General features: G+C 62.2%; 3 protein-coding genes across 6 annotated transcripts in view; 1 reads left to right on the top strand and 2 right to left on the bottom strand.

The window, feature by feature from the left end:
- Positions 1-1,242, bottom strand: part of RBFOX3 (RNA binding fox-1 homolog 3) — a 141,660-nt gene extending 140,418 nt beyond the window's left edge. The window contains exon 1 of one of the 2 annotated variants that reach the window (XM_064676299.1): positions 938-1,242. The gene's annotated coding sequence lies outside the window, so the exon portion shown is untranslated. The remainder of the gene's footprint in view (positions 1-937) is intronic. The other variant, XM_064676289.1, reaches the window with a different exon arrangement.
- A 569-nt stretch (positions 1,243-1,811) lies between these two features.
- CBX2 (chromobox 2) lies at positions 1,812-8,110 on the top strand. Its single transcript, XM_064676271.1, has 5 exons — positions 1,812-2,000; positions 2,087-2,130; positions 2,651-2,716; positions 4,222-4,291; positions 4,760-8,110. Exons 1-5 carry the CDS (start codon positions 1,929-1,931, stop codon positions 6,092-6,094), a joined length of 1,587 nt encoding a protein of 528 aa, XP_064532341.1. The 5' UTR covers positions 1,812-1,928; the 3' UTR covers positions 6,095-8,110.
- Positions 8,111-11,366: 3,256 nt separating this feature from the next.
- On the bottom strand, positions 11,367-20,485 carry CBX8 (chromobox 8). 3 transcript variants are annotated; one of them, XM_064676248.1, is made up of 5 exons: positions 20,195-20,485; positions 15,068-15,111; positions 14,817-14,882; positions 14,652-14,742; positions 11,367-14,488 (listed from the first exon to the last, which is right to left on the bottom strand). In XM_064676248.1, exons 2-5 carry the CDS (start codon positions 15,103-15,105, stop codon positions 13,664-13,666), a joined length of 1,020 nt encoding a protein of 339 aa, XP_064532318.1. In that variant the 5' UTR covers positions 15,106-15,111; positions 20,195-20,485; the 3' UTR covers positions 11,367-13,663. The 3 variants fall into 3 exon arrangements, with proteins under 3 accessions (XP_064532318.1, XP_064532316.1, XP_064532317.1); XM_064676246.1 differs by lacking the exon at positions 20,195-20,485 and adding an exon at positions 15,461-17,078; XM_064676247.1 differs by lacking the exon at positions 20,195-20,485 and adding an exon at positions 15,461-17,078 and having other exon boundaries at positions 14,652-14,718.
- Between the last annotated feature and the right edge of the window lie 179 nt (positions 20,486-20,664).

Below are 20,664 nucleotides of genomic sequence, written 5' to 3'. Positions count from 1 at the left end.
TAGACACTGTGCAGGGCTGGCCATGAGGGACCAGGGACAAAGCTGTGAGCACAGCCCCCCAAACACTGATCATGTGGTCCACAAAGACTCCTAAATACCAAGGACTGCTCCCACTTCCGACTTCCAGCCCCTCACCAGCTCAGCGAGCAGCAGACAGAGCACCTCTGCTCACACCAGCCTTCCCTTCCTCACCCTGGGAGGGGAGAGAAGAGCAACCCTACCCCTGTGTCCTCATGGGGAGCACAGGGACTCCAGCACAGAGGGACAGCTGGGAGGGGAGCCCACCCAGCATCACCTGAACTGGGGCTCATTCCCAACAGTGTTCATCTCTCAGAGCCAAATCCCTGCAGCCAGGAGGGCCCCACATGCTCCCCATCCCTTGAGCAGAGCCCACGCCGCCGTGATGCCAGAATGTCCGTGCACAGCTCAGGCACACAAGGATGGGAGGTCACACAGGGCTTTTTCCTAAAATCCAAGAGTTGCCGCACACAAAGAGCCGAGCTGGTGGAAGGTAAATGCACTCAAAAGAAAGAAAAAGTGCGTTGCTGTGTTACAATTCTGTGTCACCCTCGGCTAAAACAATGCTCCTACAGCTCTCCTGGTCAGCGAACGGCCACGGTAATTGTCGAAGAAAACAACGAAAGGTGATAGTGCTCGACCCAGGACAACCCCCGGCATCGACCCAGCACCCCAGGCACATCGCATCCTGCAGCCCCCGGGTCACCTCCACTCCCTAATGAAGCGGCTGGTTTCCCCTTCCCTCACGCGGGAGGTCCACTGTGGTGACATTCCCCCCGCAGCGGGGACAGCCCAGCACACCCGCTGCAGCTCTAAACGCTTTTCTAAACCCAGCATCGCTAAATCCAGCACCACTAAACCCGGCATCGCTAAGCCCGGCATCGCTAAACCCGGCATTGCTAAACCCGGCATCGCTTACCGGAGACGGCAGTGCCCGGGGTGCGGACGAGGCCCCGCGCAGGACACCCCATGGCCCGTCCGGCTCCCGCTCAGTCCCTGCACGCCGCGGGCACCCAGGCGCCGGGGCGAGGGCAATTCATATCCCTGCGGCTCCCGCACGGTTAACGGCAGGCTCCGGGCCCGCGGAGGAGAACTCCCTGAGGTGCTGACTCATCTTCTTCCATGCCTGTAAAGCACCATATTTCATCCTTCCACGCCCACAGCGCACAACCGCCGTGCAGCAGCTCCTCACGCCGCCCCGCACGCCCCGGTGCGCGCGGTGCCGGCGCGGTCGGTGCTGCCGCACCCCCGGTAGCGCGGCTCGGGAGGGACCGTGGGCCGGGCGGGACCGGGCTGCGAGCCGGCGCCGCGCGAGGGTCATTAACACAACCGCCCCCACCCAGGGAAAGCCTGTATTCTATTATAATCAACTCTGGCAGAACGAAAACGTGTCGGCGCTGCTGCCGCCTGCTCCGGCCCGGCGGGGACCGGTGGGGGCTGCCCCGGCCCCGGGATGCTTTGTCCCCAGGAGGGACCCCGGCTGCCCGGGCGGGGGACTCGGAGCCCGTGTCCGCGCAGGATGGACCCCTCGTGGGGTCGGACCGGAGGGACACCCCCGTGGGCCGGGCCGGGGGACCCCCCCCCGCGCTGCCCGGGGGAACAAAGCCCCGGGCCGGGCTGCCCCATTGTCCCCGCTCCGGCCGGGCAGCGGCCGCCCCGCGCGGGAGGAAGAGGAGGGGTCGCCCGCAGACAATGCCTCCCCCCACCCCCCACGCCGGATCGCCCCGCCCCCCGCTCCCCATTGGCCGGTCGGGAATTTGGGGACCCCCCCGCCCCTCCGCCGTATTGTGCCGGGGGGCGCGCGTGGATGTGGGGGGGTGAGAGCGCGCGCGGCCGCCGTCGGGGGCGCGCCCGGGGGCTCCCCTTGTGTGTGCGTGTGTGTGCGCGGGGGTGTGCGCGGGGCCGGGGCCATGGAGGAGCTGAGCAGCGTGGGAGAGCAGGTCTTCGCCGCCGAGTGCATCCTCAGCAAGCGGCTCCGCAAGGTGGGACCCGCCGTCCCCGCCGCCCCCCTCCGCACCCCCGCACCCCCCGCCGCCGGTAACGCGCCTCTCCCCGTCTCTCTTCGCAGGGCAAGCTGGAGTACCTGGTCAAGTGGCGAGGCTGGTCCTCCAAGTGAGCGGGGCGGTGCGGGGCGCGGGGCTGCGCGGTGCGGGGCGGATCGCGGAACCATGCGGTGCGGAGCGGGGTGCGGGGCGGGGCGCGGGTGCCGCCCGCCCGGCCGCTTTTGTTCGGGTCGCGCAGCTCCTTTTGTTTACAAATAAGCGCGGCCGGGCCCGGCCCTCCCCGCTGCCGCGTGGGGCTCCGCTCCCACCCCCGGGCCGGGCCAGCCTTCCCCAGAGCCCCCGCACCCCCCGGCCCCGCGCCCCTCGCCCGCCCTGCCGAAACCGGAGCTCCCCCGGGATGCGCGGGGCTCGGCTCGCCCCGCGGCGGCGTGGCCGCCCCCTTCCCGATCTCCCTCCCCCGGCCCCTCTCCCCCTCCCGCCCGCGGCTGTGCCCGTCCCCGGTGCGGGGATGCCCCGGTCCAGGCCGGGCCCGGTTGTCCTTGGATGAACCCCCGGTGCTGGGCCGGTACCGGGGATGGCGTGGGGGGGTCGTCCCCCTGCTCTGGCGCAGTCCGTGTCCTCTGTTTCAGACACAACAGCTGGGAGCCCGAAGAGAACATCCTGGACCCCCGGCTGCTCCTGGCTTTCCAAAAGAAGTGAGCAAACTCTAAATATTTCTAAGCAAACTATAAAGTTAATTAACTTCTAATTGGCTGCGCGTGCGGTGGAAGTTGTGGAAACAACAGCCTGGAGCTGGCTGGGCCCTTTGTGGCTGGGCCCTTTTGTTGGTCCCTGGAGTCACAGTCCAGGTCCACCTGGGACGGCTCTGCCCAGGCCGGACAGACGCCGAGGGTTCGTGGCCCAGCTGTGCTCTGGGTGCAGCAGCAGCACTTGGCACAGACCTGGGGCTCCCCGTCCAGCAGCCACAGACCCCCGAAGGGAGACAGTGCCTGGGCTTGGAAGGCTGAAACAAACTTCTGGAGGGTGAAGCTCCGGGAGGGTGAGGGAGTAACAGAGAAAATCACAGAATCAAAGGATGATTTGGACTGGGAGAAACCTTAAAGCTCATCTCGTTCCACTCCTTGCCATGGGCAGAGACACCTTCCACTAGCCCAGGTTGCTCCAAGCCCTGTCCAACTTGGTCTTGGACACTTCCAGGGATGAGGCAGCCACAGCTTCTCTGGGCAACCCATGCCAGGGCCTCCCCACCCTCCCAGGGAAGGATTTCTTTCCAATATCCCATCTAACCTCTGGCCGTGGGAGGCCATTCCCCCTCGTCCTGTCATTCCAGGCCCTTGTCCAAAGTCCCTCTCCAGCTCTCTTGGAGCCTCTGTAGGTACTCAAAGGTGCTCTGAGGTTTTCCTAGAACCTTCTCCAGGGTGAACAACCTGGATGGCTGAACAAAATGATGTCTGTCCTCTGTCAGGGCCGTGGCTCCTGCCCAGAGCCAAGCTGGGAACAGCGATTGTTCCACAGCCTTCGTGTCCCAGGAATCACACACGGAGGAGAAAGAATAGCTGGCTATGACAGGCACAGAGCTGCCAAGTATTTTGGCTCCATAATAAAAAAATTATAAAAGTTTATTATAGGATTCAATTATAACTGGTTTCTGGATTCCATTTTTTCAAGATTAGGATCTGGTGGTGAGTGCAGACAGGACTCAGGACTTAATCAGCCAGATTTGTTACAGTTTAACACAGTCCTGTTTAAAAGGAGTGACCTGAAACATCACTGTATGAGCACCTTGGCTTTGCCACCTTTGGCCTCCAGCCTGGGCCACCACGGCCAGACCAGGATGTGCAGGAGAGATGGAAGGAGCCCAGCAAAGGAGGGAACTCACTGAGTTTGTAGGGAATGCATTTGCTTTTCCTCTGCTCAGCTCTGCTCTGCAGGGGTATAACCAAGGCGAGGTTTAGTAGGGCCAGGGATGATCCTTCCCTTTGCCTGATCCCCCTGTACCTGAAAAACAATAAATCTCACAAAAAATTGGAAAAGCCACGGATTTGGGGTATGTAATGCTGTGTGGTCCATCACTGATGCTGGAAGCTGTGGGAATGTTACTGATGCAGACAGGGATGCTCTCCAGTCCCTGACTGCCTCAGTTTCCCCAGATGTTTTTTTCTTCCCTGCAAACATTGTCCTTAATCCTTGCTTTCTCCAGGGAACATGAAAAAGAAGTGCAGAATCGGAAGAGGGGCAAGCGGCCCCGGGGCAGGCCCAGGAAGCACGTGGTGAGTCCTGGCAGTGGTGGGAATCCATGGCTGTGACAGTGCTGTAGGGGCTCTGGCCTTGGAGGGCACGGGAGGGGGGTCTGCCCAAAGCCCAGGAGGGGCTTGGCCTTGAGTGCAGTGAGGGCTCAGCAGTGCCCCCAGCCCCTGGGTCAGGGGGTTGTTGCTGGCAGTGATAGACAAGTTGGTGAGAATGCCTGTGAAAAGAACTCCTCCATCACTGCTCTGGTGATGGTACAGGAGATGGAAGAATTCCCTGGCACTGGTCCAACTTGGTATCTACTGCTGACCAGTTCTGTGCTCTGTGCTCCCTAACTCATCAGATCAGCTAACGGATCCCTAAAGATCAGCTGTGTGGAGAAAGAACCGGTGGTGTCTGAGGCCCCTGGCCAGGCTGCCCTGAAGGGTTTGCAATGCCCATGACGGCTCTTTGGCCACTGCCCTTAACTCCCTGTCTCTGTTGCTTTGCAGGAACCAGAAATGCCTGCAAAAACTAAGTCAAGTAGCTCCTCTTCCTCCACATCCTCCTCTTCCTCCTCCTCTGATGAAGAGGATGAAAGTGACCTGGAAGCAAAGAGAGGTCCCCGCAGCAGAGAGACACACCCGGTGCCACAGAAGAAAGCTCAGATCCTGGTGGCGAAGCCTGACATGAAAGACACTTCCAGGAAGAAGCGTGGGCGGAAACCTCTTCCCCCGGAGCAGAAAGCAGCTCGAAGGACTGTGAACCTGACAAAGGTGCTGAAAACATCCCGGAAGGAGGTGGGGGGCAGTGCCAAGCTGGTGGGGAAGCTGCAGCCTCAGCACAGCACACAGGGCTCGGGCATGGCCGTGCTGAAGGACCCACCAGGTGCCTTGGCTGGGCTCAGCTCAGGAGGGTCATCAGCAGAAAACCTGCCCAACATGATGAAGAGCGGCTCGACGAGCCCCAGCCAGGCCATCAGCTGGCAGAGCTCCATCGTGCACTACATGAACAGGATGTCCCAAAGCCAGACTGCATCTGAGAGCTCAGCTCTGGGCAGGCTGGCACTGAAGGCACAGGCGGCCAGTAAGAGCAGCTTAGGGCTGGACTTGAAAATGAGGAGCCAGAAAGGCTCTGGGGAGCTGGGGCTCAGCATGCAGGGACCCAAGACTGCAAAGGCTCCCGGCAGTGGTGCTGGAGGAGACCAGAAATCAGGGTTTGCTGCAGGAGGCCAAATGCTGCCCAACGGCAGCAAGACGCCAGCGAGCTCATCTGGGGCCAGCGTCCAGGCAGCCTCCAGCCAGGAGCTGAACCTGCAGGCTCTGAACCTGCAGAGCGTCAAGAATGGGCCGAGCGTGGCCGGCGGGAGCAGCCTCCCCCGGCACCTCTGCGGAGCCCTGGCCAAGGGCTCTGGCGGCGGCACGGCCAGCGGGGGTGCCGGCGGTGCCAAGGGCGGGGCGGCGGGCGCCGGGCTCACCAGTGCCGGTGCGCTGGCAGGGGGGGATGGCAGCAAGAGCAAGAAGCAGCCGCACCGGGCAGGGGACAGGGACTTGGCCAAAGGTGGCTCAGCCGGCACACAGGAGGGACACGCGGAGAGCCGCAAGCCCTCTGCCCTGTCCGAAGTGAGCACGGGCGAGGACACCAGCTCGGATTCGGACCGGGACTCGGCTTCCTTCCCGGGTGTGGGTCAGAACATGTCTGTCTCCATCCAGACCAGCCAGGACTGGAAACCCACGCGCAGCCTGATCGAGCACGTCTTTGTCACCGATGTCACCGCTAACCTGATCACAGTGACGGTCAAGGAGTCCCCCACCAGCGTCGGGTTTTTCAACCTGCGGCAGTACTGAGCCCAGGAGTGTGAGAGAAGGGAGAGGGTCCTTCAGCCTCACCCTCGGCTTTGCCCAGCTCTTCCATCAGGTTTTCTTTCTTCAAGTGAATGTGGAGACCTCGTGAGACCTGCTGGGACTCGTAGCTGGAGAGGCTTGAGAAAGACGTGGTGAAACCTGCTCCAAACTGCCAGCGAGTCGTGGATCCCCCCGGCTCCTCTCCATCCTTTTCTGAAGCCGTGCCCTGTGTGGGGGTAGCCAATGCCATTCTCCAGGAGCCGGGACACTGGTGCTGCTGGGGGTGTCAGGCTGGCAAGTTTCGAGCCAGGCTTCACTGCACACAGGTCTCTTTGCTTTACAGCTTGAAACAGCAGATGCCAAGGTCTGCAGCTCACTGACCACGGGGAGGTGTGGAGCTGCCATGGGCCAGGCTTCCACCTGGGAGAGGACTAGGAGATCCTCTTCTGTTCTCTGGGCTCCCCATGGATCTATCTGTGAGCTGTGGGGAGACACAAGTCAATCCAAATGAGGCAGCTGCTGCTCCCAGCCCTTGGGGCTGTGGGGGGGTGGCTGCATTTGGGGGTTTTTCAGGGTACACTCAGCCCAGCCACCCCCCTGGGCGAGGTCATTTCCAATGATGGGAAACCCATGACGTTTTCGTTGGGGTTTCCAGCTGGTAGGGAACTATTGTTTACATTTTTTATTAAGGAAAAATCTTTTTTTTTTTTTTTTATGAGAGAGGGAAATAACCCCAGTCTAGGATAGGTTGAGTCCTGGATGCCACTAACGGGATGGGCAGCAGAGGTGCTTTTTTGGAGGGTGCCTCCTTTCTGCCCAGGGAGGATCGATCCTGCCTTGGGAGCCAGAGAGATCCACTGGTTTCCCTGCAGTGACTTGACTTCCAGAGGAAAGTGAATTTCTGAGTAGCCCAGGGAGCCTCTGTGCCACTGCTCTGCCTCATCCCAGCATCGCCATTGTCTCTGTCTCCTGCTCAGCAGTTTCCAGGCACTCGTAGGCACCGAGCTGGGGAATATTTTTAAAGTCTTGCAGAACATGCAAACCCTTCCAGCAGCAGGTAGGTCAGTGCTGGGGCTGCTGGGCACCTGCGAGGTTGATGCTGTAATTTGGGACAAGTGAGCCTTCCCCACCATAGCCCAGCTGGACCTGCCTTGGCTGCTCCCTGGGTTAGATTCACACTGATCATCCATGGTTTTGTTCAGATGGAAGGCTCGGAAGCTGGACAAGGACACCTGCACAGGTGGGGTGGAGCAGTGGGAAGGGGAAGGAGAGGACAGGGAGAAGGATCAGGGCCAGGGGGTACCTTGGCCGTTGTTCTCTGAGGACCTGGAGCCCTCAGCAGCTGCTCGCCTTCCCTTTACTGTCCCAGCAGCTGGGATGTTCCTTTTGGCTTGGAATTGCACCCAATAATGGCTTTTTCACTGCAGTACTTTCCCTACTGCAGATTTCTACAAGCCAAAATTAGCAGCGGTTCAGGCAGAGTTTAGTAGCATTCGAGGTCATTTTAGTTCTGTTGGTGCTGAGTTCTTTTCTTGGAGGTGATGAACAGCTGGTGGCTGCTCGCTGTCCTGCGTGGTTTGGAGGTCCCCCCAAAGGGATGTCCCACCAGGGGGTCACCAGGAGACTGACCTGGCACCAGGACGGGCATCTCCCTTTGCCACAGGCAGGGCCACTCACAGTGTCCTCACACAGGAGTGATACATGGACCAAACTGGGGGTACAGGTACTTCTGACCCCCACCCCTGACACAGCACCCCCCTCCCCATCACAACTGCTGCCACTGCCTGGCAGTGGGGCCGTTCTCAGGTGGAGGAAACCCTGCCCGTGCTGCCTGCTGGTCAGGGATGGCTGGACTGCTGTTCCCTGAGCAGCGGCTGCAGGCTCTGCCTGGGCAGAAATGCTCCAGAAATGCTCTCCCTCTGCTTTCAGATTTAATCCCCAGCTGTCCTGTGGGTTGTGGTTTGAGTTTTGTCTTGTGTAGCTGAGCATGGTGTGATGTGGGGTGGGTGGAGGCGGATGGTGCCTGTACAGGTTTCTCAGGCAGCCCCAGCTCTGCCTCAGCACAGCCTGGAATGTCCCCTGGACAGCCTGGGGCAGGGGACACACGGCCCCCAGCACCACACTGTGTGTTGTTCTGTGAGGGAAGGGGCTGAGGGGAGAGAAGGGAACATTGGCCATGGAAGAGGTTCCCAAGGACAGTTTCTGTCAAGCTCCACGATGCCAAAATGTCACAATCTGTCCTGGTTTACCTTCTAGTCTTTTACTTTGCCAAACGACCTCCAAGGAAGCTTTGTCCTGTGTCAACAGAAACCAGTGTCCTAGGCATGGTCTGTACTGGGCTCCTGTGCTGGGGATAGGAGTGTTTTGGGAGTAGAATCAAGGAATCTGGGAGCGCAGGGGTGACACTGCCCCACACACCAAATGTTTGCTACTTGGCCTTTGCAAATCCAAACTGATCAATGATGTGCCTTTTGGACCGTCCTTATCTCAGCCTTGTCTGCGACACCGGTCCCACGACAGGTTTGTGCCTATGCAAAGCAGGGTGGCTGCAGGGTCCCAGGGCCACTGTGACGCCCGTGGGGAGAGGTGTCCTGGTCCCCAGGGAGACACGGGGCTGTCACACAGAGCCCTGCTGAGGGGAAGCCAGCCCAGCAGGGATGCTCTTGCCTGCAGCAATAGGATGTGGAGATTGGTTTCCCCAAGGGGGAAAAGACATCTGAGGAGGCCCCAAGCAGCTATGAGAGGGCAGGAGATGAGCTGTGAGAGCGGGTGCTGTGCTGGCTGCACGCCAGCTCTGAGCTTGCTGCTCCCTCCAGAGCCCTCATCAAAGCTCCCACGTGTTTCTCCATGTGGGGGCTTACTCCTGCCTCCTGACTGGACAAAAAGTCACTGGGCCTGAGCTTCTGCCCAGGGGTATCCTGACAGCAACCCTCCATCACCCACCCTTCCCAGGTAGGTCCCCTTCCAGCAGCATGGGACTCTGCTGTGATCACTTGCTATTGTGCCTTTTGCTGACCAGCTGGTTTGATTCCAAAGGTCTAAGGATGGTGAAAATGATAATCCAGGATTTTTTCTGACCTTCAACTCCCCGCATGTTTCTTCCCTAACCCCTTCCTGAGCCGGTGTTCCAGGTTCTCCCAGCAGTGCTGGGGTGTCTGAGCACACGGTTCCCATTGGAGTTTGCCTCCCAAAGGCACATCATGTGAGTGATTTATTGGAATCTTTTGTGGACAGGGGTTGGAAGCTGGTGCAGACCCTGGTTTGCACCAGGGTCCATTAGGATTCAAGGTGTACCTTTTTTTTTCCCCCCCTTTTTTTTGAGTTTGCTGCTATGGGTTGGTGTGTTCAGCCAGGTATCAGACAGGCAATTGCAGGTTTGTCACTTGTCATTTTCTAAGGGGTTTCCGATGTGGAAAGTCCTGCAGTATTTGTATATTGAATGGATATTTTCTCCAGGCGTAATCTGGTTAAGCATCCTTGTTGTTTTCCATTGGACTGGAAGAGGTGGCTGGTTCAGCCATCTTCCCGAGAAACTGAGTCTATTTTTATATATATATTTTGTACCAAAAAAATACCTGGAGTTCATGGAGAGATGGAGATAGTTTAGGGGTTTGGTTTGTGTTGAGTTTCTGCGCTGGTGTGTGCCTGAGTGTGAAGGGCTCCAGAGCCAGGAGAAGGGGTTTACTGGCAGAAATTGAGGAATGGGTGAAAACAAACAATTGTTCTTGTAACTTGTGCCAGTCACTGCTCTGATTTGTACGTTTTAATTAAAGAGAGAGCCAAATCGGTCCTGTATGACACTTATAATTGCTTTAAACTGCAGCTGTTTGTTTGCTTTTATTTTCCAAGAACAAAAGTCGGAGATGTTATTGCCCTGGGAAAGCATGAGGGCTGTGGGAGCAGGGCCGGGTGCTGGTCCTGCTCCCCCCCAGCCTCCCGGCCCCTCCTGGCCCCTCGCTTGCGTTCCCTGTGCTGTTTTCCAGTGTTCCTGGACGCTAACGCTAGTGTAGCCCCCAGCTCTAGGCTGCTTTTAATTTATTTGCAGGAAAACACTAGGAGATGGTTACGTCGGGTGGGGACTTTCGTGTAACTTTTCCACTGTTCTTTTTTAGCATATCAATAAATATTTTTTTAAACTTTTCAGCCTCGTGTGGTCACTGCTCTGGGAGCGCCCCCGCCCCCCTCCCCGGGCATCGCCTGAGGCCACCCCGTCCCCGGGGCACCGTGTGCTCGGCCGGGGCTGCCGCGGGGCCGGGATGGGGATGTGCGAGGCGGGGGGGAACAGGAGCCGGGGAACCGGAGCGGGGGAACGCCCCTTACTTCCCTCCGGGGGTCCGGGCAGGACGCGGCCCCTCCTGGCCGCAGGCTCCCCGGCTGGAGCTGCGTCTGCACCGGCGGGCAGCTCACGGTCAGGTGCTTCTGACCGTTCCACCGGGACCCGCCGGGGTTGGCGGGACGCGCCGGGCCGGGCTGGCCCACGGAGGGCGCTGCGCGGCCGCGGAAGGGCGCGGGCGGCGGCCCCGGGGCTCCGCCGTCGGGATTGCCGTCGGGCAGGAGCCGAGCCCCGGCAGCCGAACGCCCCCCGCCCGTCCCAGCCCCCGCCCCCACGCCCACCCCGCGGGGCCCCGCGGTCCGTGTGAACGGGCCCCCCCGCCGGGCCGGGGGAGAAAGGCGCCATTGTGCGGCCCTTCCTCCCGCTCCTCCGCGGCGCTGGCAGCTCCCGCGGCGCGGGGTCCGCGCCCCACCCGCCCGAGCAGAAAAAGGAGGTTAATGAGGACACGGCTTAAAAAACCCACCAAACCCCCCGCCCCGCGCTCCCCCCGCCTCCGCGGCCGGGGCGGGTTTGCACACAAAGGCCGAGCTCGCCGGGCAGGGGCCGCCGCACCCCGACCCGCACCCCCGCCCGCCCCGTCGGAAGGGCAGAGCGCCGCGGCACCGGGCAGCGCCGGGGCCCGGCCCGGTACCGGAGAAGCGGCCCCGGCGCTGTTCCTCGGACTGGAATCACTCACGGCTCCCGCCACCACCCCGTCCGGGCAGCGCAGGACCTCCGGGGGGACGCCCGGCCCGGTGTCACCTGCGTCCGGGGGCGCCCTCGACTCCCCCCGTCCCTTCGGGTGCCGGCCCCAGGCCCTTACAACCACGATTCCTTGTATGGAGGGGGGATACAGGGCCACCCGTCCCGTCGGCGCCCCAGCACACACCACACGGTGTTCCCGGGCACCCCCCAGCCACACAGACCCCCTCGCCCCGGGACCACAAAGGGAAGCCAGACACGTTTCTATTTACAAAGTATATATTTAAACTGACATAAAAAGCAGGTCTCAAATGGACATTCACGGCTGGCAGAAGACACGTAGTTAAGCTTCACTTCTGAGACTGAGATTTAGCCAAATCGTTTTTGTACAAGTCTTAGATTTAAATAATTCCCACGCGCACACCCGCACACACACACACGCAGGATACACGTCGCTATGTACAGACACACATATACACCCACAGGTACGGTTTGCTCCAGGTGTGTCGGGACACACACGGACACGGGGCTGGAGCGAAGCCCCGACAGGGCAGGAGCGGCTCCAGGCTCTTTGCAAAGGGAAGGATCCTCCGGCTTTGGGAGGACAGACAGCTCAACCCCCTCATCATCCTCCAACACCACCCGTGTCCCATGTCGGCGCTGGCACCGGGACCAGCACCTCGCTTCCTCGTACAAACCAAGTTAAAAATCTCAATTTTACAAAAATATGCCTCCAAAAAAAAAAAAAATAAAAAGGAAAAGCAAACTGAATTCTCAGACACCATGGCTCCCTTTGCACAGCCAATCCAGCATCCTCCTACCAGGCAGCTCATGGGTCCCGAAAGGATGGGGAAGGGGACCGGACAAGGTGGAGCTGCCGATGGGCCCCACAGTGAAGGGGTGCCCCTTGCCCAGCCCCTTCCCCACTCTCAGGCTCCCTGGTGGTCACTCCCTGTGAGCCCCCTGAGTCAGGAGCCTTCAGGAGCCCAGGGACAAGGGGAACCTGGCCCAGTTCAGCCCTCAGGCACTGCCAGGTTTGTGCTTCCCATCTGACTGATGCCCAGAGCAAGGTGTCGGGACAGGGCCACCTGCTCCATCTCAGCCAAACCACAACCCGGGCAGGGTCCCACTCTCCCCTCTGTGCCACGCTGTGGCTGAGCTGGGGGAGCAACCCCCACCAGCAGGGAAACTGCTGCACCTCCTCCAGGGCCATGAGACCCTCCCTGCCCCAGCCGGGGAAGAATCCCAGTTCTGGGAGGAATCCCACAGGCAAATCCAGCAAAAAATCCATCCAAGCCGGAGGGGCTGCTCCACACAGGAATATTTTGCCTCTTGGCTATTGTTTAACCAGCGTAAGGAAAGGGAAATATTTATTTTCTCTGACTGCATAAAGGTGGCTCTGGGATTTGTCAGGGATGTGGGTATTACAAAACACTTTATCAGGAGTCTTCCAACAGTCTGAAGTAAACTGTGATTGAGAATAAAAATAATAATAATCCACTTTCTATAGCAGAATAAAGTAACTAAATATGGGCAGTGAGATGCTCCCTCCCCAACCTCTCTGGCATTTCAGGAATGTAAACAGAGGGGGGTTTTGTTGGGGTTTTTTTGTTTTTAGTGGGTGGGGGAACAGAATCAAGCGACCAGACAAAATGAAAACAGATTCTCAGCTCAGTCCCATCTCCCACAGCTGCTACGACAACTCTATTAAAGTGCATTTCAGTATCACCCCTCAGGAACCTTACACACACAGACCTCCTCTCCTCTGCAAGAAAAGGGAATTCAAGTTAATACTCCAAAACTTTTAGCCTTTTTATGGATTTCTGCCTTTCCCCGCCCCGACTTTGTAGCGACATTACTTTTTTTGTTAGACTGGAAACGCCCCATCCCCAACAACACTGTGAATTCAAGTGCTCACGTCAACTGTCAAGGGCAACAGTTCTGGACACAGCACACTTGATTGTACAAGCAACACCTTAAATCACAATCAAGAAATCCGGGCACTTCGCCCTCCGAGGGAGCAACACGTCCCCCTCCACCATCCATAGCATCATATGAAAAATAATAGTTAAAAAAACCCAGCACATACTTAGCTATGAACACCGTTATGTACACCGGCTCCTGCGGCAGATGCGTGAACTCGTTAGTTCTCAGTTTTATTGTCCTTCCTAGGAGCAACTGAGCAGTCACTGTTGTCTCCATTTAAATAAAACAACTCAGAGTTGAAATATATATATATAGATATATATATAAGCATTTTTTCTTAAATAACATATTTACATCTAATAGAAAATATAACTCTAGAGATAATCTTTCCAACGAAATGTAAGACGTGAAAAAAAAACAAAAACAAAAACAAAAGAATGAGTTAATGAATTTAGGACAGTTTCTAAATTCTCTCCAGGACCAAAAACAAAAGAAAAAAAAAAAAAAAAAGGAAAAAAAATTTAAAGGAAAAAAAAGAATAAAAAAAAAAAAAGAAGAGAGGCCCACCAAGCTCTAACCAAGCTTTTGTCTGGATCTGACTGAAGAAAACCCCAGCACCACCTCCACCAAACTCATCGCTTCTCCTTAAAGAATCCTTGGTCCGTGCTGCTCTCCTTGATGGTGACGGTCAAAAAGTTAGAGGTCACATCAGTTACCACCACCTTCTCCAGGTTGTTGAGAGAGGGGCTCCAGGACTCCTCCTCGGGGTCCCCCAGGATCCTGGAGACGGGGATCCTGGCGATGAGGGAGGGCCGCCCCGCCGGGCCCCCCACGCCGTCGCGGTACAGGCTGCCCACGCTGCCCGGGCTCACCGCGCCGTGCAGGAGCTTGGGCCCGCCAGGGTCCAGCCCCCCCTGCCCCTTGGGGTCCAGAAAGTCCGCGCGGTGCTTGGCCAGGCGCGGGGGGAAGGTCTCGGCGCCCGCCTCGGCGCGGTTGGGGCCGGGCAGGGCGCCGGGCAGGTCGGGCTCCTGCCGCCGGGCCAGCTGGATCACGCTGTGTCCCGAGCCAAACTTGGCCGCCCCCGTCGCCGCCTCCTCCATCTTCCTGGCCTTCAGGTAGTCCCCCACCTTGTCCCCCGGGTCCCCCAGTTTCCTCTTGGAGGCATCCAGAGTTTCCGCCAGGTCCTTGTAAAGCTCCTTCCTGGGCTTCGGGCCTCTCTTTTTGGGGGTCTCCCCGGGTTTCTCCTCCACACGGATCACCCGGTCCCGGATGCTGTCTCCCTTGGGGGTGCTGGTGCTGGAACTGCCCTGGGGGGCCAGGGCTATGTTTCTCAGTCCTTCCCTAGCCCGGGACGTGGAGCCCAGCTCCTGGGGGGACCTGCCGGGATATGGCACCCGGATCCCCCTGGAAGAGTCACTGCGGAATTCATAGGTTTTGGCTTTGGCTTTTGCCTGGGCCTGCAAAGAAGATAAATCACCCGGTGACTTTATTATCCTGCCATTCGGCTGCATAATTACAACTTACAAGAGGCCACCTCTGAGGGGAGCATCCTCCAAAGGGGCCAGAAAGAGCCCCTCGCTGTGGCGCGCAGCCCTCACGTGTGGGTTCCGTTCCCCTTACCTTTAGCAGGAAGGTTTTGGGCTTGGGGCCTCGCTTTTTGGGCCCATAAAGTTCCATTTCTCGCTCCCTAGAGGTGTTAAAAGAACCAAAGCTTCAATTCAGCATAGCTACAAGACAGCAACATATTTACAAGCACAACTGCTACAGCTCGTAAAGGCCTTGTACCTCTCCTCGAAGGCTGCGAGCAGCCGGGCATCCAGGATGTTTTCCTCGGGTTCCCAAGTGCTGTACCTGGGGGGGCATGGAGAGAGAGGAGAGCGTGAGCAGAGCCAGCAAAGGACAAAATAAATAAAATAAAAAAATAGGGGCATAAAAGGAGGGACCCAGTTGGCATTCTGGCACAAAGGGGGAGCGGGGGTGCAGCCAGCATCCCCCCGGCCCCTGCTGCAGACCCCCCGGCCCCAAGGGCGACTTACTTCTGCGACCAGCCCTTCCATTTGACCAGATATTCCATGCGGCCCTGCGGATGGGAAGCGAGGAAAATAAATATGCGCGGAGCGAAAACCGCGATAAAACCGCCCCGCAACAAAGGTCCCCCCGCAACGCCCCATGCACGGAGCGGAACACGGGAGGGGGGGGCGCGGGGAGGGGGATGCAACAATGAAAAATAACGCGGATTTAACACAACGCGCACACCCCCCCGGGCGCGGATTTAACACAAACCCCCCCCGTGCGCGGGGCGCGGAGGGCGGGAGCGGCGGAGCGGAGCCCGCCCCGCGGCGGAGGGAGACAGAGCCGCCCGCAGCGGGCCGGGGCCGGGGCGCGGGGGGCCGGGGGCGCGGCGCGGGGGGGGCGCGGGGGGCACCTACTTTGCGGATGCGGCGCTTGAGCAGGGCCTCGGCCGCGAAGACGCGCTCCCCGACGGCCGAGAGCTCCATGTTTACGCGGCCGCTCGCAGCGCAGGGGCGGCCCCGGCGCAGCCCAGACCATAATACTCCGCCCGCTGACGTCACCGAGGCCCCCCCGCGCCCGCCGCCGCCGGAGCCGGGTGGAATATTCCGCCCGCGCCGCATTGGCCCCGCCGCGCCCCGCCCGCCGACGTGCGGCGCGTCCCGATGGCCGCGGGGAGGGGCCGCCGCGGGGACACGCCCCCGGGACACGCCCCCGGGACACGCCCCGCTCGGGGGGGCGGCCCCGGGGGGGCGGGAAGGGACGCGGAGCACAAAGGGGGACCGCGGCAGCGGGACGGGGTGGGGGGGATTCTCGCAGCCCCGGGGAGGGGGCGGAATGTGGGCCCCGCAGCCCCGGGGACGGGCCGGGGGCTTCCGCGGCACCTGGACGGGGCGGACTGGGGGCTTCCGCGGCCCGGCGCGGCGGCCGGTGGTCAGACAAACGGAGCGGTGTCGGGCGGGGGGCGCTCCGGCATACCGGGCCCCCGTGGGTCCCCCTCACCGGCTCTGCCTCTCGTCCTGCCGCACTGCATCCCGCCCGAGACCCATCGCCTGCTCCCCGAGGCGGCCACGGGAGAACGAGACGCGTGTCAGGACGACGAGTCGCGGGAAATGGGCGCAGCCTCTGGGGGACCGGCGGTCTCACGGGGCCAGTTTTCGCCCGCAAGCGGGAAGGGTCAAAATCCGCCCCCTGCGCCGTTCGGGGGGAGGGCCCGGGGGGGGCGGGCAGCCCTTCAACCCATTCCCGCTGAGTGAAGCGGTTTTCGTGTCTGTGGACAGCGCCGCGGGTGGGTGCTGCCCCGAGGGTGGGACCCGCAGCACCACGGCGCGGTGCTGAGTGGGCTCCTACGGCCCCGTCCACTCGTGACAAGACCTCTCATGGATCTGCTCCTCCTTCCTGCCTTCATTTCCCCTTCCCTAAGGAGTTCGTAGCCAAGGAGCAGCGGGTCTCGGCGGCTGCCGCGCTCACGCGTGGGAGACTCCGGGCTGCGCCTGCCTTCCGGTAAATGAGACCACGGCTACGGCGGGGAGCCCCGGGACACGGGGTCCGCCGGGACCGGCAGCGGGAACCTCGAGGAGAGTTGTTTCTCGAGGGCATCCTCCCTGCCGCCGCGTCACCCAGGCGGGCAGGGACCTCCAACGGCGGACACGAGTGGGGCTCTGGGACCCCGCGAGGAGCACTGACAACTGGACCCCCACAGTCCCACGCGAGACTCGGGAGGTAGTGGGTCGGTCTCGGTGGACAGACCCCTCCTGCCACCGCCCCCGTGAAACTGCGCTCACTGGAGGAGGCGGGAGATTCCCATTCCACGGCTCTCGTGGACTCCCACACCACGCTTGCAACCCCGCGCCACGGGAGCCTCCCCGCTAAGCGGTTTCTGCGTGGCTTGGCCGGGTTGGGGGGGAGAGCAACCCCCGCGCCCTCCCGGACCACGGCGATCTGCGTCCCGAGAAGTTTTTCGTTTATGTCGAATTAATCTGTGTTAATTAAGGCTGGTCGCGGGGCGACTCATGAATCGGCATGGATGCGGCGGACCGGATCCCGCTCCCGAGAAGCTGCCGCTCAGAGGAGAGACCCGGGGGTACCGGGCGCAAGGCCCAGCGAGGGGACGGAAGCGGATCGTGACCCCCCGGCCCGACCGGTGCCGGCGCCACCGTCTCGTCCACTGCTCGGGGCTCCCGGGGCAGCGTCCGCGGCGGCGCCCATCCCCGTGGCCGTGGAGCTGCTGCAACCCGCGGAAGCTGGTGTTTGTCCAGCACCGTGGCTGTCGGTGTCCCGGCACACGTGGGAACCGCAGACCCGGGCCGAGTCTCCCCGCACCGACGCCGCACGGGAGCCCCGATGGTCTGCAGATCTCCCGACTGAGCAGCCACCTCTGCCCCTTCGCCGAGCTACGCGGAGCCCCACGGCCACGCGTGGGTGTGCAGAGCCGAGAGGCCGCGGTTCCGGCTGCCTCACGTGCGGGCGTCAGCGCAGGAATAGCTTCATCCTCCCGCTGTAACCCACGCGGGACCCGCGCGGAGCCGGGGCTGCACCCCCGGCTGCGGTGCGGGGGGGGCAGGGACAAGGCGAGACGTAAACGAGAACGGCACAGGGAAAGCAGCGCGGAGCGGCCGCCGCCGCGTGGGAACCGACCGGAGCCCCCGCGCGTGGGTGAGCCGGGTCCGGGGCTGCGGCCGCTCGTGGGGGTCTTGGTTCGGAAGAAGAAGCGGGACGGAGCTGTCCCGGAGCCGTGGCATGAGGCAGCGGCGGGCGGGACTGTTCCCGGCTCCGCCGGGCAATTCCTCTCGCTGCCGGAGGGAGTCCGGGGACCCCCTGGCCCGGGGCCGGCGGCGCTGCGGGGGCCCCCCTGCCAGGCCGGGCCAACGGAAGCAACAGCGGAGCCGGTGCACGGGCCGCCCTCCAGGCTCTCGAGGTCAGCGGCAGGGGCTGCCTGGGCGCCCCACGGGCTCTTGGCCGAGGGGGGCCGCTCGTCCTCGCGTCTCCACCGCCCACGCAGACAGCGGCCCGGTGTCTGGGTCCCGGGCTCGGTGCCGACTCGGGGACAGCTTCGACCCGGCGAGGACGTGTGCCGGCGCGGCAAACCCAGTTTCTCCCCGTTTGACCCCAAATCCACCTCTTGGCTGCCGGGTCTCCGCTCCCCCAACACGCACTCGTGAGATGAATTTCTCGGGGCTCAGCGGGCCGCCGCGGCGCAGAGTTCCCGGCTCCCCCCTCGTTTCTCACTGTGCGGGGTTTTCCACGGCCACGAGTTTTGCAACGAAACCGGGGGGCTGCAGCCCCTCCCGGCGTCGCGCGTGGGGTGGTGGAGCGAGCACGCGTGTCCGAGCGCAGCTGAGCCTGGAGCGGCGAGGCGGACCTGGCTCCAACCCAACACCGGCACCATCGATTCCCGCACTGCAGCCGGGCATTCCCCCGCGCCTCCCGTGCACTGCAGTGACCGTGCTTCAGAAGCTACTCCGTCCCACGGCCACTCGTGGAGGGACGGCAGGATCCAGCCCAGATCCCGACCCGGTTCCCCGGGTGGCCGAGGATGCCAGTGCTCCTTGTATATCCGTTTATGCCACGGTCTCGCTCCACTGTGTCGACAACCCTTCTCCTGGGCGATCCCAGCACGGCCCCCACAGTGGGACCACCGGGGGGGACGGGGGCAGAGCAAATCGCCCGCTGGCAGAGCCCCAGGGCCCGCCCGTCCCCGAACCGACCCCGCAACCGGGGTGGCCCTCGGGACCCGGGAAAGGCATCCTGCAGCCTGGGTACCGACGGGCAGCGTATAGCGCGCCCCGGAGCCCCATTCCACGCGAGCTCCCTGAACGCGTGGATACCCCCCCGCACACTCGGGGCGGCCGGCCTCGGGTTCCTGGTCAGCTCCGCCGACCGGTTCGGCTCTGGGTGTTTCCCGGTCCAGTTCCGTCCCCGAGCCATGCGGGAAAACGATTCCCTCCACTGGTGGATGAATGGAGCCGAGAGGAGTTTCGGGCAAATTCACGGCCCCCGGGCCGGTACCAGGCTGTCTCGACGGGTGGGCGCGGACCGAGGACACCGCGGCATCGCCGGCCACCCCCCGGCCCACGGCCTTTTCCGGGACTGGGGACGCAGCCCGGCCCCCGGGATGTTGCCTTTTCGTTTCCGAGCATCTCGAGGATAATCGCGGAGGCAGAGACTGGCTCCGAGCTGCGGCACCAGCACCCCAAGCGCTGGGGATGCTGCCGGGAAGCGCGGAGGTACCCGGTGCGGGGAGGGGAGATCTCGGGGGTTCCCGTGCAGCGGCGTCCGCGCGGGGCTGCAGCAGCCCCGGAATTTCCGTGTGAGTAAGTTTTCATGTCAAGGTGTTTGGCATCGAATTCGTGACCGGGCAGGACTTCCCCGGCGGCTCCGGAGGCGAAGTAGAGACGGGAGGCAGCGTGCCCCGATGGACCGACCCCTGGCACGGCTGCCGCCCCTTCCCCGGAGACCGGAGGGGGCTGGCGGGGCCGTAGAGGGACCTCCGTGTGGTGGTCGGACTCAGGAGAGCGAGAGGATGCCGGCCCCGGGGACTCTGCCGAGCACCTGAGCAGAACAGCCTCTCTCCGCTCCGCCGGTCGTTATTCCCCGGTTACCGGGGCCTCGGCTAGCCGGCGAAGCGACCGCTCCGAGGAGGTGCAGCCCAGCGCCGCGGCTGGTCCCCAGTCGGGCCCCGCCGCCGCCCCGGGACCGAGCCGAGCATCTTCCCCGGCGCAGGCGGTACTGAGGGACAGCGGCGGCCCCGCCGACCCGGGCAGCCAAGCCCCTCCGACACACTCCCCGGGCCAGCCCGGAGAGCGGCTCGTCCCGACGGTGCCGCACGGAAACGCTGACCTTCCCGGCGCGTTCCCGCCGGCCCGGTGAATTCCAGGTGCTTTCCATAGGTGGCACCGTCCTCCTGGAAATGGCGGCTGCGGCCGCCGCGCAACCGGCGGCGCTCCCGCTACCCCCGGGGGGCACTGCCGCCCCCTCCGCCCCGGGCAGCCCGCCCGCATCGAAGGTTCATCAGGGCAGGAACCCTCCCGCACTGAGGGTTCAGGAGCGCCCGCAGGAGCCCCGGGAGCTGTGACCCGCGGCAAAGCGGGGAGGGGTCCTCTCTGCGGTCCCGACGGGGGAGAGAAGCCGCCGTTCTGTCCCGAAGCACAGACCCACGAACGCTCGGGTAGTCTCCCGCATCGCTCTTCCTCGTGGCAGCGGTTCACGCGTGTCCTGCAGATCTCTGCGCCCGTGGGGCCGCCGTGCCCCGAGCCCCCTGCTCCGGCGAGGCTGACCGGCGGAGTCCCCACGCAGGAAGCGTCCACGGGGCGCCCCGACGGCAAAGCGCCCGCTCCCCGTTTTCCAGGCGTGCCGACACGCACCGGGAGCCCCTCGTCACCCCCGGCGCCGGGGTCGCCCCGCTGCAGCTTCGCGGGTCACCCCGAACGCCCCGGGCGAGAAAAGCGCCGCTCCCGGGACCGGGGGCGCCGTTTATCACCCGCTCCAGGCTCCGAGCGCTCTGCACAAAAGATCTTTTGTTCCTGGGGATTCTGAATTTGCTCATTATTTGTAGGAACATAAACACGAGCTGTTTGCGGAGGGGGAGAGGGAGGAACCGGCCCGAGTGCGGCGTGGGGCGATG

Source organism: Pseudopipra pipra, chromosome 19, assembly GCF_036250125.1.
Source record: "Pseudopipra pipra isolate bDixPip1 chromosome 19, bDixPip1.hap1, whole genome shotgun sequence".
Taxonomy (NCBI): Eukaryota; Metazoa; Chordata; class Aves; order Passeriformes; family Pipridae; genus Pseudopipra; species Pseudopipra pipra.
This window is presented reverse-complemented; position numbering and strand designations above follow the sequence as displayed.